General features: G+C 47.4%; 1 protein-coding gene across 1 annotated transcript in view; it reads left to right on the forward strand.

The window, feature by feature from the left end:
• Nucleotides 1-15,442, forward strand: part of MCCC2 (methylcrotonyl-CoA carboxylase subunit 2) — a 250,557-nt gene that overhangs the window by 25,068 nt on the left and 210,047 nt on the right. Inside the window, exon 4 of the mRNA XM_085848665.1 lies at nt 10,714-10,815. Within this exon, the coding sequence (XP_085704791.1) occupies nt 10,714-10,815 (102 nt within the window). The remainder of the gene's footprint in view (nt 1-10,713; nt 10,816-15,442) is intronic.

Raw genomic sequence — 15,442 nt, forward strand, 5'->3', positions numbered from 1 at the left:
ATATATATATATATATATATATATATATATATATATATATATATATATATATATATATATATATATATATATATATATATATATATATATATATATATATATATATATATATATATATATATTGTTACGGCTGTGGAAATTCGCAATACACCATATAGGTTCCTTAGATCAGTTATCCTGGTAAGTCTGTGTTCAGTTAGATTTCCCCACCATTGTTTAATGGGTTTTATTCGTGTTCACCGGGATGCGACCCTTTGAGATAGTGTTTTTCTTTACCTATCGTTATTTTGAATCGACACGCAAACAACAACTGCCACCAAGTACGCCGCAACGCCAAGCATGCAACAAACCTACACGCAAACAACAATCGCCACCAAGTACGTCACAACGCCAACCACGCTACAATTTCCCTCACAACAAACACCACCATCTTCGCCACTACCCCCGCTTCCGAACGCCATCCTCCACGGTCCACGCTACAACGGTTTCCGCGTCGGGAACCGTCCGAGAACGTGGGCAGGATTGGCAGAACAAAAGCCCTTGCGGAGCCTGTGGGGTTTTGCCGCCTATTTTCCCCGCGCTTGGTGTGAAGGGAAGGGGGCAGGGCAGCTCAATGTCGATTGGTGGATGCACGGCGTGAGGCGGTTGGAGTGAGGGAACGCCCCTTTTCGGGAAGCTTCTCGAAGGGAGGCGGAGCCAAAAACGGGGAGGAGCGAAGGGCGGAGCCCCATGCTATATAAGGCAGACCGCACGCGGGCTCTTTCTCTCTTGTTGGTCAAGGTCGAGTTCGCTCTCTCTTGGTGGTCGAGGTCGAGTTCGCTCTTGGTGAACGTCGGGGTCGAGCTTCTCTTGGTGGTCGAGGTCGAATTCTCTCTCTCGTGGACGTCGGGTCGTGCTCCCTCTTCCTCCCTCTCGTCTTGGCGCTGATTTCTTCCCCTGTCTCCCGGTGGTCCTGTTGAGCGACCTGTTGGCGAAAGCGCGGGCCGGTGGCGAGTCCAGGTGACGCATCGGGGACGCAGACGGGAGGCGCAGCTCTGCCGGCTGTGTGGTGCGAACCTGCACGTCTGGCGAGGGGCGCCGGAGAGAGCTTACCGCCCATCGTCGCGAGGCCCGGAGTCAGGCGCGGCCACGCTAGCTGCCGTGGGGAGCAGACGTCGCGACTTGCCCACCGAGACACCTCGAGGGTGCAGGTAACCTGCACGGTCTCGTGGGCCTTTTCGATCACCCATGGCTCACGGCCATAAAGGTGTCCGGACCCCGTCTACCCCCTAGCCTGTGAGGAGGTCTTTCCATTTCTTTTGTTTTGTATGAGTGCTGTGGCGCCGTGTCCCTGTAAGTAGAACCTGTTAAGTGCATGTACATTCTCATTATAGTCGGTCGTAACGTTTTCTATTTCCTGCCTGTACATTGCATTACTGCCTTGCTTGTGTTGTGTGTGTAATACGTGCTTTATAATAAATATCCTTGTGTGAAATGTATCCCGTTCGTCGTGTCCTATTTCCCTTTTGAAAGTGCCATCTTGCATCGTGGAATAATTAGTAGTGGGTTTTGAACGCCCGGTAAAGAGCATCGGATCCGTCGAGGTCGGCGATAACACCGCTCGATTATCACTGTAGTATGGAACGGACCGCTTAAGCGGTTCGTGTCCCAGGCCGACCTGCGGCGCGGTGCAGCCTCTCGGTAGGTTACCCGCGTGGATACTTAGGTATATCGACATTCGGCGATTCACCCTATTTCGCGCGGGTAGAATGCGAACTGGGCTGTGGTGAGGTTAAACCCCCACCGGTGACTGGTACCTGGCGGTAGTTCCAGGAGGGTCACGACTGAATTGTCCGTCCGGTGGGCGAGCTGCTACTATTAGTGGAAGGCGGCAGTTCGCACGCCGGCGGGCGCGAATTCGCAAATATATATATATATATATATATATATATATATATATATATATATATATATATATATATATATATATATATATATATATATATATATATTGTTACAGGCCGGGGGTCAGCCGCCAACCGACCGCTCTGAACGGAGCCGCAAGTCGAGTCCGCCCGACCGATCGCCCTGAATATAGATCGCCGCCTGGATAACTCCGAGCGACGGGTCCTTGTACAAGAACCGAAATACGCCAATCGGCAGATCACGTGGGGTAGGGTGGATTGCCAATCTTCAATTTACCTAAATACCCACGTGATCCAACTACCGGGGTATTCCACCCTCGACGGAACTCGTACGGAACAAACCGCGAGGCGAGCCTGTCAGTGCGCGATTCCGAGCGGCGTAATCGCCGTGAACAGTCGGTCCAAATGTCCGACTCCCTATTACGTGAACAGTCGGTCCCTATTAAGGCAAACCAATGGCTAACTCCCAACACACGAAATGTTCAGTCAATGAGGGAATGGACGCAACGAGCAGGCTTGCATTCACACAAGGACATTTATTATAATGAAACACGTATGCAATTAAATAAGGCAAAACACGAATGCAATTATACAAGCAACAAAAGCACGACAAAAGAACTACAACCGTCTACTTATTATGTACAGTCATTTACACTTAACAGCAGTTCCTACTTATTAGACGGGCCACGCATGCACGCACGCACGCACGCACGCACGCACGCACGCACGCACGCACACACACACACACACACACACACACACACGAAATGGTGGCTGAGGCCTTTAATCACGAGCTCCAGCTCAGAGGACAGGTGAGCTGAAACTCAGAGCCTAACTCGAACCTCTCCATCTCGTGTGGTCTTCAATTTGTCCGGTCCAGGGCTCCAGCAAGAGCGAACTGGATCCAAATCGCCGTGAGCCGCGTCCCTTCCTGAGCTCCTGCGAATCCTCCCGCGCTTCTCAACACGTGCCGGTGAGATGAGGCGCCGATCCTTCCTGTCGATGCGTCGCTTCCCCGAGTATCCAACTCCAAGAAGAGGCCGATGCGTCCCACAAAGCCGGGAAACAAAATGGAGAACAAAAAGCTCCACGAACCAAGATAAGAGGAAGAAGCCTCCACTCGCAGCTCGAGCCGAATAACAGGCTCAAGTTCCTTCCAAAACAAAGCAGCAGCCGAAGCTCACTGAGCCAGCCGAAGCAAAAAGCTTCCGAAGGCCTCAAGCCAAGCAAGCCAAGCAGGACCCGATGCCCTGCTGAACGACTGCTCTCTCCGAAGCAAAAAGCTTACTAACCCCAGGGGACTCAGCACACGAACTCTGCACACGGGACTCCCACCGGGACTCTTCACGAATTCTGCCACGGGACTCCCACCGGGACTCTTCATGAAGTCTGCCACGGGACTCCCACCGGGACTCTTCACGAACTCTGCCATGGGACTCCCACACGAACAAAGAAAGGATGTCCTCTTTATCCTTTGCACCCCTCCCCTGCACCCGGCGTGACTCATGCCCTCGTGATCCACCCCCTGCTCAACCACGGGTGGGAGGGAGTTATTGACGTTTCTGCAGGGTTCTTCTTCCTCTTCGCAGAAGAGGGGGAGGGACGTCTCCATTGTTCGTTCCCTAACTACCAAATCGATCCGCAGCGCATCTAATCGACCTCAAAACATTTAAACAATGGAAGGTGAGCTATCTATGGAACATGCACTTATCGACATTGCTGACTAAGGGAACCTGTATGTTTTGTGCAATTGAATTCCAAATTCGTAACAATATACTCTGATTCCAATCAAGCCAATACATCTTTATAACCCTCACCGAAGGAGAGGGCATTTGATTTTGTTATTCTTTCTGTCTGTCTTTCTGTTTGTTTGTTGGGTCACCAAAATAGGTGACCCTTATTGTCAGTAATTCTGTCTGTTTGTGTGGATGTTTGTTTGGATGTTTGTTCGTTTGTCATCAGCATAATTGGTTATAAACGTGGGCGGATTTTGACCAAACTCGGGTGGTAGGTACATCTTCTGACGTAGTGCTTTGGAAATTGTGATGGTTGCTAGGGACGCTTTGGTTCCCTAGCAACAACCGAAAAACCTTCAAAATCGGTACCGTTCACGCGAAATCAATTCCGAAAGCCATTATCCCACGTAGGGTTATGAAATTTGGCACGAATGATCTACAGGTGATGCTCTATCAAATATATTCCGGGTTTTTGTGATGTATGGAATACTTTACCCGCAGCGCCCCTGACAATTAGGGTATGCGCGAAAATTGGCGAAAATTGAAGGCCCCCGAGCGACCAGGTGAGTGCATCGATACGAATGAAACTTTGCAGGTTAATGGTACTCAATGAGTACTACAACTTTGCTTCGTGACATATTGACCGATTTCGCTTAGATCAGGGGTCAAAAGTCAATTGGTGCAAAAATTGATAGTATGCGAGAGCAGGAGGTGCATTCGCGCCAAATGCAACTCCTCCTAGGGTTAGGGTCGGATGGTCATGAAAATTCACAATATTCGTCTGGAATGCATTGTGAACAAACAATCGAGCTGGATTTTCGATTCAGATCTTTGTTCACCCACAGCACCACCTCGAACTTTGGGGATTTCCGATTTCAAACCGCATTTTCGGTACTTTTCATTCCAATGGATACCGAGTAGTTATCAGTGGATGGAACTGGATGAGATTTGATATGCATAATCTTAAGGTGATTCCCTATCCGCTATATGACATCAGGTCAGGTATGGGAGCATGTGCCAGAACAGCGCGTCGCTGCGTCCACTTTCCGCCGGTACTCCAGGGGCCTCCGTCTGGCCATCCCCCAGGCAGATGCCAGGACCATCCCCATCTCCTTGAGATGATGGTCAACCTGTTGCAACCACGAGGCACGTGGTCGGCCCACTGGCCTCCTCCACTCATGAGACTCCCCCGCTGAGAGAATCTTGTGAGCAGGATCAGCGTCAGGAAAACGAGCCACATGTCCATACAGCCGCAACTGACCCTCACGGACTATGCAGGGAATAAATCTCATCCGAGTCTCTCTCAGCAACCGCTCGTTGGACACAAAATCCGACCAGCGATAGCCAAGGATTCTCCGAAGAGACCTGGTACCAAAGGGATTAAGTCTCCGTCTCAGATCCTTGGTCAGAGTCCAAGTCTCGCATCCATAGAGCCAGACTGGAAGTAACAAGGACCTGAAGACTCGGACTTTCGTCCTCTTGCACAGGTACCGGCAGCGCCACACCCCATGATCCAGTGAATCCATGACTCCCCAGGCCCGACCCAGACGTCTATTGACCTTTGACTCACAGCCAGCAGAGACATGAATATCACTGCCAAGGTCAGTGAATCTCTCCACGACCTCAACATCCTCACCACAAACAGGCACAGACAGGACAGCAGCATCCAAGATGTCACGGAAAGCCTGGATCTTAGTTTTGACCCAAGAAACCTGTAATCCCAGCGGCTCCGACTCCTCATTCAGCACCTCGAGGGCCCCCAAAAGGATATCTAAAGTCTCCGCAAAGATGACTGCATCATCTGCAAAATCAAGGTCAGAGATCTTGACATTCCCAAACGATGCACCGCAGCTTGATCTCTCCGACATCCTCCCTAAAATCCAGTCCATACAAGTGCTGAAAAGTGTGGGGGCCAGTACACACCCCTGACGAACTCCATTAACAACTGGAAATAAGTCTGAGATGGTACCACCACATTTCACAGCACTCTCAGTACCAGAGTAGAGTTCAGACATCAGAATCAGTTTTGGTGGCACCCCACGAAGACCAAGAATCCTCCAGAGGACATCCCGATTCACTGAATCGAACGCTTTACAGAGATCAACATAGGCTGCAAGCAGCCCATGCCGAAACTCTCATCTGCGTTCAGTGAGGACACGAAGAGCAAGGATACGGTCAATCGTTGACCTCTTTGGTGTAAAGCCTGACTGCTCTGGACGCTGGTGCTCAAGCAGATGGTGGCGAACCCTATCAAGAATTATCTGAGCAAAGACCTTGCCCGGCACTGAGAGCAGCGTCACCCCTCGGTAGTTGTTGCAGTCTTGGCGATCACCCTTCCCTTTCCAGAGAGGAACAACAAGGCCCCTCTTCCAGTCAGTTGGGATGATGCCTGCGTTCCAGGCAGAGCACAAAACTGCATGCAACGACACGAGTGTAGCATCTCCACCAGCCTTGAGAAGTTCAGCATGGATGGCACAGATCCCTGGAGCTTTGCCCCGTTTCAACTGGTTCACCGCAGCCCGTGTTTCCACAAGCGAAGGTGGACCAGAGTTGATTTGAGGGTCAGCAACATGGATTGTAACACCCTTGACGTCCAACTCGACAGCTGGGGGATCAGCCTGGTACAACCGCTCAAAGTAACCGGCCCAGCGGGCCTTCACTTCAGACTCCTCTGTCAAGAGCCTACCACTCTCTGCTCTAACTGCAGTGCTCCGAGGGATGGGCTTGGATGAACGCAATGCGCGAATTCCCCTGTAAGCGGGACGAGAATCACCTGTCCACAGGTGATGCTCTACCCCCTCACAGATTCCTCGCACATAGGCCTCCTTGTCCACCCTCAGTGCACATACAGTTTTACGCCTCAGCTCCCTCAACAGCTCAGCTCTGCCATTCAGCCTGGCCCTGCCACTCTGGTCAATGGTATCCAGTGTCCCTTGAGAGACAAAATTCTTCTTTGCCCTGCGGTGAGTTCCAAGACATCCACCGGCAACATCAAGGACGGTGGTCTTGAAGGCACTCAACAACTCTTCAGGACCCCCCAAAGCACCCAGATCCCCCAAGTGTCCACTCAGCCTGTTCGCAAACTCCTCAGCTGCTCTCTCATCCCTGAGCTTGCCAACATGCAGCCTTGGCTGGGATGGTATCATTCTCCAAGATTTAAGGTGCAGCTTTAGAGTTGCTACAACAAGCCTGTGGTCAGTATTGAGGAACTGAGCACTCTGGTAGACCCTGCAGTTCTGGATCATCCTCCAACGACCGTCAATGAGGACATGGTCAATCTCCTTTGCCGCACCGCCAGCGTTGGAATACCAAGTCCAGCGATGAGCTTGTGGGCGCTGAAACCATGAACCATCCACCCTAAGTCCATGACTTCTTGCAAAGTCAAGGAACTTAGTGCTATTCTGGTTCATAGTTCCTGACCCATGGGGACCAACACACACCTCATAACCATCCCTATCAGTTCCAGTCGATGCATTGAAATCCCCCAAGACAAGAAGTGTATCTCATCTGGGGCACTGATCAACCACAGACTCGAGCGTGGCGTAGAATACGTCCTTTACGGTGAGATCACTCGCCTCAGTCGCAGCAAAAACAGAGACCAGGGAAATGACACCTAAGGAGTGACGAATCCTTAATCTCAAAATACGCTCGTTGACCGGGGGTCAGCTTATTGGACACAGCTGCAACAACTCCTTGGGTATCGTAACCATCAGAGTGACCAGACCAATAGTAGGTGTAACCACCCACCATTATCTCGCCGCAATCCGGTCTCCGAACCTCAGAGAGAGCTGCAATCCCGATGTCCAAACGCTTGAGCTCAGATGATAACAGAGACAGGTGATCATCCTCTCTTAGGTATAGGACATTCCAGGCACTCACCCGAAAGGACCGCCTCAGGTTAACCCAAGGAGACCGCTGTCTGGTGGACGACACCTCAGCACCACTCCGACACACTCTCCCACAATCTGACCCAGGGATGTTACCCCGTGGTTTCCCTCCTATCATCAAAGATTGGGGGTCCCGAAGGCTTTGCCCCAATCCCGTAATCCGGTGAGCTGCCCTGCGAAGGGAAGCTGCACAGGAGGGTACTCCCACGGAGTGGGTTTTCAGATTTTTTTTGCGTTTTTGTGTTTTGCGGAATGAAGGGTTTTACGGTGGCCGGAGTGCAAATCCTGCCACCAACCTCCTAATAAAAAAGTAACCCAACTGCAGGAGGTCGTCTGCAGACACAGTTGGGCACTATATATGGATGGCCGTTGGCTCACAAGGAGCTCCTCCGCCCTTTGACATCCATTTTAACATTTGTCTTTTGCCTCTGACATAGATGACATCCATTTTGTTCTATATCTTAGTTTCCATGCTCGGCGACCCATCGCCGCATATCGGCTTGTCTGTTTGTTTGTTTGTCTGTTTATCGCCTACAGGTCACAATTTTAAACCGATCTTCACGAAACTTCACTACATGGTAGAGTTTCTCATATGGAAGAAGCCCATTGTTTTTGAGGTCAAAAGGTCAGAAGGTCAACATAGTCCCAAGTTCAACAACTCAGGCGGTATTTCTAAAATCCTCAATTTTCATCCGATTCACTTCAAATTTGAAGAGGATATATATTTCAGGTCACTAAATTTAACCAGCCAATTATTTTTGAGGTCATCATGGACCAAAAGGTCAACTTAGGCTCAAGGTCAACAACAAGGATATTTCTAAAATTCTCAATTTTCATCCCATTAACTTGAAATTTGAAGAGGATTTGCAGATCATGTCACTGAATTCAACCACCAATTATTTTTGAAGTCAATCGGCAAAAGATCAACATAGGCTGAATTTCTAAAATGGTCAATTTTCATCCGATTGACTTGAAATTTGAAGAAGAGTTGCATATTTATTCATTTAATTCACCCAGCCAACTATTTTTGAGGTCAAATTTGTTTTTTGGATTTTGCACGTGGTACATGCTTGGGAGCCTCGTTGGTAAGCATTGCTGTCTGTGCTGTCACTGATGATTTACCAATAAGTGATGAAACCGGTCCGGTCGCTGAGCGTGTGTAGCATTGGGATTTTCATGTTTGTACTGTGTGTGAATGTCTTTATAGTTGTGGAGGAACTGTGGGAAGGGTTTGAAACAGAAAAGCGCTTCCCTTGTGTTGCTTTATGCAGCTTCTTCGACGAGAGGAGTGTGGGAGGTGTCAAAAAAAAAAAATATATACACACACACACACACACACACACACACACACACACACACACACACACACACACACACACACACACACACACACACACACACACACACACACACACACAGTGTTACGGATTTCGGAATCAGATCCAACGAATGCATACAAATATTTAGGTCCTCAGACAGTTATTTCCCAAAATGCATATCCAGGATAGACCCATCCCCTTGTCTTGTGGGATTCTAACTTTGATGTGTTGAGAAGGATAAAGAATAGGTTCCCTTTCTTAGGGGATGGCCTTTTTCTCTTTATGACAGACATTCATGCACGTGAGATAGCCGTTAGTCCAACGGAGGCTCGTCTAACCTCTTTCCATCGACGTTGACACCCACCCCTTTCCATCGACGTTGACACCAACCTCCTTCACCGATGTTTGACACTCCGTTTAGCAGCTTTATGGACGCTAACTGGCTCTTTTTCGTATCAGGCTGAACATTGAGATGGTATTTGTTGTTGACGTTTGATGAGTGCTTCACTTTTTCACTTGGTAATTCTGGCAAATGGCTGCTTTCTGACTTTCGTCCAGCACCACAAACATGGCATCGTAGGCCAGGAATGATTGCGAGATGGGCAGTTTGTCACGTGCAACGATGCGCCAATAGGTAAGGTGGATTTGGCTGAAGTCTGCTTGAGGCTCCACCCAAACTGGCAGCCTATAAAAAGGACGTGAGGACTGATTTTTTTCAGTGAGTCAGTTGGCGATAGCACTGGCAAACGGAGAAGGCATGCTCACACATTTCGGGACATTTTATTTGACGTACGATGACTTCTACTTGTTGAGGGAGACTGGATTTCTCTTCCCCCCTGAATGATCTGCTGGGTACCCTTGTCTCGTGATTAATTGTTAAGTGAGGCATAGTGATAAGCATCTGCTCTTTGCCTCTTTTTCTATCAATGCCTGATTAATTCTTTATTTGCTTGTGATTATTTTGATTGATTTGGCCTGATTAATTCTTTATTGGCTTACAATTATTTTGATTGATTTGAATTTACTTTTTTTCACCACAAGGAAATAAAAAGTTCTTTTTATTTATTTATTTTCCTTGTTAATAAATTCCATGTTGATGTTCCAACCTGTCTGTGCTTGTCCTTTCCTTCCATTGATCCAGCATTGTCCGAACCGAGATAGACTGGGAGGTAATTACCACACAAATTGACCTGTAATAGTCAGCACACACCAGCAGTTAAACGCTCAGCCGCCCTGATTAAGATCTAATCAAGATAAGATTGGTGCTTTACTGAGGGTGTGCTCCCCGTTCAGGAAGCCACATGACCTCCAGTTAAATGGTAGAATTAGACGGTGGACACTGGAACTCATACTTAACTGAGTGGCGTTCGTGGTTCTAAAGCAACCCACCGTATCACGAAGTTAATTGTGAGCGGTGGCCCCAGGTCCGGCTCTTCTGAGGACAAACGGATTAACCCCCTCATAATACACTCGGTACCCGTAACAATATATATATATATATATATATATATATATATATATATATATATATATATATATATATATATATATATATATATATATATATGCAGTATGTCTCAGAGTTTTGTCATCTTCACGCCATCTTTACACCACACATGTGGCTTCAGTGTCAGCAATGTTGTAAAACCTGTTTCAAATAAATTTCCGAAAATGAAGGACTTTTTCCGTATTTTTAAAGATAATGCGTGTCATTTTGAATAACATAAAATTGGTTCATATTAGCTTCCTTATTGTCCATCAGTTGCATTTTTTTTGTTTTTTTCTGAATAGATGATGATGGTTGTGTATATTGAATGACAGTCATTTGTTTCATGGTGTTTAATAAGTGGCCTCATCTCTCTGGCAGGTCACCGTTTCTGGAGCTGTCACAGCTCGCTGCTTTCCATATGTACGAGAATGAAGAAGTGCCAGCAGGGGGAATCATCACTGGCATTGGACGAATATCCGGGTCTGTTCTGAAAAATATAGCTTCAAAATATAGCAATGACACGCACACGCACACGCACACGCACACGCACACGCACACGCACACGCACACGCACACGCACACGCACATGCACACACACACACACTTGCTTAGCCGATATCGGCAATTTTTCTGGAATCGGCAGGTTGGAGTCGGTGTGATTACCGACTACAATACGTACTGTATACAACCCAGAAACCTTGAGTAGCTTTCACCGAAAAACGTTACATTTATCGAGACATTTCAGGGATATGTTCACAAACATTAATCTTTATAAAGAGCTGCGTGGGACGGGTGGAAAAAACTTTGGCTCAGTAATTTAGAAAATACACTAATACAGCAAACAGCTCAGAAATCGGGCGTTATCAAATATAATTTGCTTTGAGACTCACAAAGAGAAACATATAACCTTTGTAAAGCACATCCGAAAACTAAATGCTTTAGAAACAGGCACGAGGACAAAGGAAAACCTGATAGAACCTCCATAGGATACGGGATGAAACTTTGCCACCACGGCACCCGTAACAGGCACGGCATGTCCACACACCCACGGAGAGTCTGTTCAGATCCAAATCTACCCAGATGTACCACATCCGTGTGTGCTGTATATATGCTTTTTAATTTTTTTTGAATTGATTTTTTTTTTATCAACCGCTGTCACAATGGGAACCCAAATGGGTTCACGGGTTGTCTAGTACTTTATAAAGTTGATTTTAAACTTACCTTATGCATTCACAAGCCTCAGAAATGACCCGCCCATGGGTATTCAGAAGCATTCAAACCAGATATGGTGTTGTTCTCCAATTCTTTTCTTGTGCAGAGGCACTCCCCAGTCTTCTCTCAGGTACTTTTTCCAAGTGTTTTCAGCTTCTTCTATAAGCTTTCTGAACCATTTTAGGAAACAGACCCTGCCACGCATGCACAATAGCAGTTCAAATTCCCCGAAGATCACAAATTCTAGAGTTTTCCACGTATGCGTGCCAATAATTCTGGGGCAGGTTACGTCATTTCCAAAATACCCCATTATCGTTGTATTTCACACTTAAATTTTCACTTGTAGTTTTGCAGTCAGTCTTTTTAGCCGCATCGCGTTGCGAACACTGGCTCTAAGAGAGCTCCACATTGTTCATCTTCTTGTTCTTGTTCTTGTTCTTCTGGTGAAGACAAAACCTTTATGATGCGGCTCTTGGACACATTTGTCCTTGTTTATGAAGAGGAGGTGTTGTTGTGATCGACTTTTCCATAAGTTGCTGTGAGTTCAACGTAAGCTCTATGCAGTGGATGAATTTTGCCAAAAGGATATTTTCACGAAAATTGTTGTTTCATTTGAGGATAAAAGTTGCAGTTGTATACCATTGTGAAAAAAAGAATATCGAGTCAGAAGTCAGGAGGTTAACTAATATGGTGAACAAACTCCATCATAATTAAACAGAAGTTGTAACAGACCGCTCAGTGAGTGGCTTTTCATCGCTGTTCTTGAATCGGGCTATCCTCTGCGCTGAATGGAGCACCACATTATTTGAGTGGTAATGTCGACAAAGTTTTGTTTTATCAGCAAAGAGTGCAAGAAACCACAATTTTTATACCTGTATTTAAATGTTGTTGTACTTCTAAAATAATGACGATTTGATTGGACTTGACCAGCTTATTTCAGTCCACTTCAGAATGAAAGCCTCCCTCAACACAGTCCATTCTTTTCTGTTCTTTGCATTTCTGTTATGATGTGCTCTAACGAAAGTTTCAATTTTGTCTTTCAATCTGCTTCTTACAGCTCCTCTCATTTAGCATTTGTTAATTATTGCCATCCACCAGTTGTCTGTTCTTGCTGTTTCCAGAACAGGTGCTTTATAATCTCATAAATAAACGTCATTGTGTGTGTGTGTGTGTGTGTGTGTGTGTGTGTGTGTGTGTGTGTGTGTGTGTGTGTGTGTGTGTGTGTGTGTGTGTGTGTGTGTGTGTGTGTGTGTGTGTTGGTCCATGTGTAACACCAAACACACCAAAACTACTGGGCCAATTGCTACCAACTTTAGCACATGGACCAAGTTTGACCTCGTGGTGAACATGGGCTATTTGGTTTCATCTGTAGTCACGGGGGTTCAGGAGGGAAGGTCGACAAAAATTCTCTTTGTAAATGTTTATCATGTAACGCCACCCGATGGTGGTAGCAGAGGGGATTACAATCAGTTGTGGAGATAACTTGCATTTTTGCACGCTACACATGTCCAGAATGGGATTGAATAGAGTGAGGGAGTCTCTTCCAAAGGCAGGACAAATGAGGAATGAAAGAGTGAAGGTGAGCAGTGATTCGTGATTTTGGGAGTTTTACCAGAAGGGGGTTGTTGGCGGACCTTGAGCGCCCTGCGGAAATGTGGTGGGGACAAATCGCAGAGAGAGCAGGGGGCGAGGCTGGAGAGGAGATGGTAGAAGACAGAAAGACCACTGACCAGCCTGCGGTGAGAGAGTGAGAGGCCAAAAGACTCAGCCTCATTGCGGGAGATGCCAATGATCCGAAATACCTTGGTTTCCACAGCGTGAAGCTGAGAAACGTGGGAGGCAGGAGCACCAGCCCAGAGGGGAGAGCAGCACTCCATCAGGCTGCGGACGAAAGCTTTGTAACTGGTCAGGAGCTCAAGAGGGCCAAGGAAGGACTTTGCACGATGTAGGATTCCCAGTCGGCGACTGGCTTTGGAGGAGAGGTTTGAAATGTGGCTTTCCCAGGAAAGGTCATGGCAGATAGTGAGACCCAGAAGCTTGAAAGAAAGGACTTCTTACAGAGGATTGTCGAGAAAGTGGATGCGGGGGGGTGGGGAGATTTCTAAACGGTCCTTTCAGAGAGACATAGTGAGTGTGAGATTTGTCCGGATTGAAAGACATGTTCCACGTGTGGACCAGTTTGTGATTTTATCCAGATCTGCAGTGAGCGAAGAAGCTGCTGCTTGCCGGTCTGAGGGATGAGCGATGGTAAGGCAGAGGGTGGAGTCATTAGCAAAGAGATATAGAGGATTTTCCAAAGAGTCGGAGAGATCATTGATGAAAACCAGAAAAAGAACAGGGCCCAGAACGCTACCTTGAGGAACTCCAGCCTGGACAGGTAGAGGGGATGAAAGAATTCCATTTAGGGCCACACGTTGACGGCGACAGGAGAGGAAGTCTGCGAGCCATGAGTGGAGATGGCCTTGGATACCATAGGAAGAGAGTTTGGTGAGCAGGGCAGGGTGCCAAACCATGTCAAAAGCATGTGATATGTCCAGGGATACGGCTCGGATTTCCTGTCTGGCATTGAGGACCTCCATCCATTGTTGGGAGAGCAGAAGCAACATATGCAGGGTAGAGTGACCTGGTCTGAAACCAAATTGATGATCAGAAATCAGGCCATTGGAGAAGCGGAAGGATTTAATGTCTGAAGCGATGATGGATTCCATAACCTTTCTGATGATTGGGAGAAGGCTGATTGGTCTGTAGTTACAGGGATCTGTTTTTGCACCTTTTTATGCAGGGCAGTAATGTTTGCTGATTTCCAAGCAGATGGCAGATGACCTTGAGCAAATGAGAGGGTGAATAGAACAGAGAGAGGGTGAGCAAGAGCAGAAGAGCAGGCTTTGAGGACACGTGAGCTGATGCCGTCTGAACGGTTGCAGAATCTGAGTCGAGGTTTGACAGCAAGCTCTCCACCTTGTCAGGACAAAAGGACACAGAGTCCAGGAACAGTTGGGTGTGACTGGGTAAGGTGGATAGAGAAAGCGATGGGTTTTGGACACAAGATTTAGCTGAAAACACCGAGTTTAGGCATTCAGCCTTTTCACGTGCGGTAACAGCAGTGCGGCCGTTTGAGGTAAGGGAGGGGATGGAGGGGGAACGTACACCAGAAACAGATTTGATTAGATGCCACCAGGATTTTGAGGAGGGAGAGAGGTTTGAGAGTTCAGACTTGAGATGAGAAAGATGTTGTTTTCTGGCTCTCCTGAGGGTATTTACACACTTGTTCCGAGCTTTATGGAAGGAACTGAGATTGCCCTCAGTTGGGTTTGCTTTCCATGAGGCAAAGGCAAGTTGTTTCAGGACAACTGCCTCGCCACAAGCTTCAGTGAACCAAGGGCGGGAGGAAGGGTAGGACAACTGAATACGAGAGGGGATAAATCTGTGCATGAGGGAGAGCAAGTTTCTTTGAAAGAATTCCCAGGATGAGTTGATGTTGCAGAAAGTAGCGATAAGAGACCAGTCTATAAGTTTGATGGCTGCTTGGAGACCCTGCCAGTCGGCTTGAGTGAAATGCCAGACTCGACGGCGGTGAGGTGGTTCTCTGATAATAGCCAGTGATGTCCACTTTGACAAGAACGTGGTCAGAAGAACCGATTGGAGCTGAGGAAGAGCAGCAGATATTGTCAGGGAAACTTGTCAAAATCAGATCCAGAAGAGATGGAGTACCATTGGTTGAGATCCGGATCGGGAAGATGACGGATTGAGTCAGTCCCATTGAGGCGCAGAAAGCTTTTGCTGAAGTGCCATGGCAGGTGAGAGAGGTACCCACACCGAGCCAACTGGCATGATGACAATTGAAGTCACCACATATGAGGAAGAGAGAGTTTGGATGAGTAGATAAAAGATGGTC

This window comes from Eptatretus burgeri, chromosome 12 (assembly GCF_056783735.1).
Source record: "Eptatretus burgeri isolate ZD-2024b chromosome 12, Ebu_testis_v1, whole genome shotgun sequence".
NCBI classification, from domain to species: Eukaryota; Metazoa; Chordata; class Myxini; order Myxiniformes; family Myxinidae; genus Eptatretus; species Eptatretus burgeri.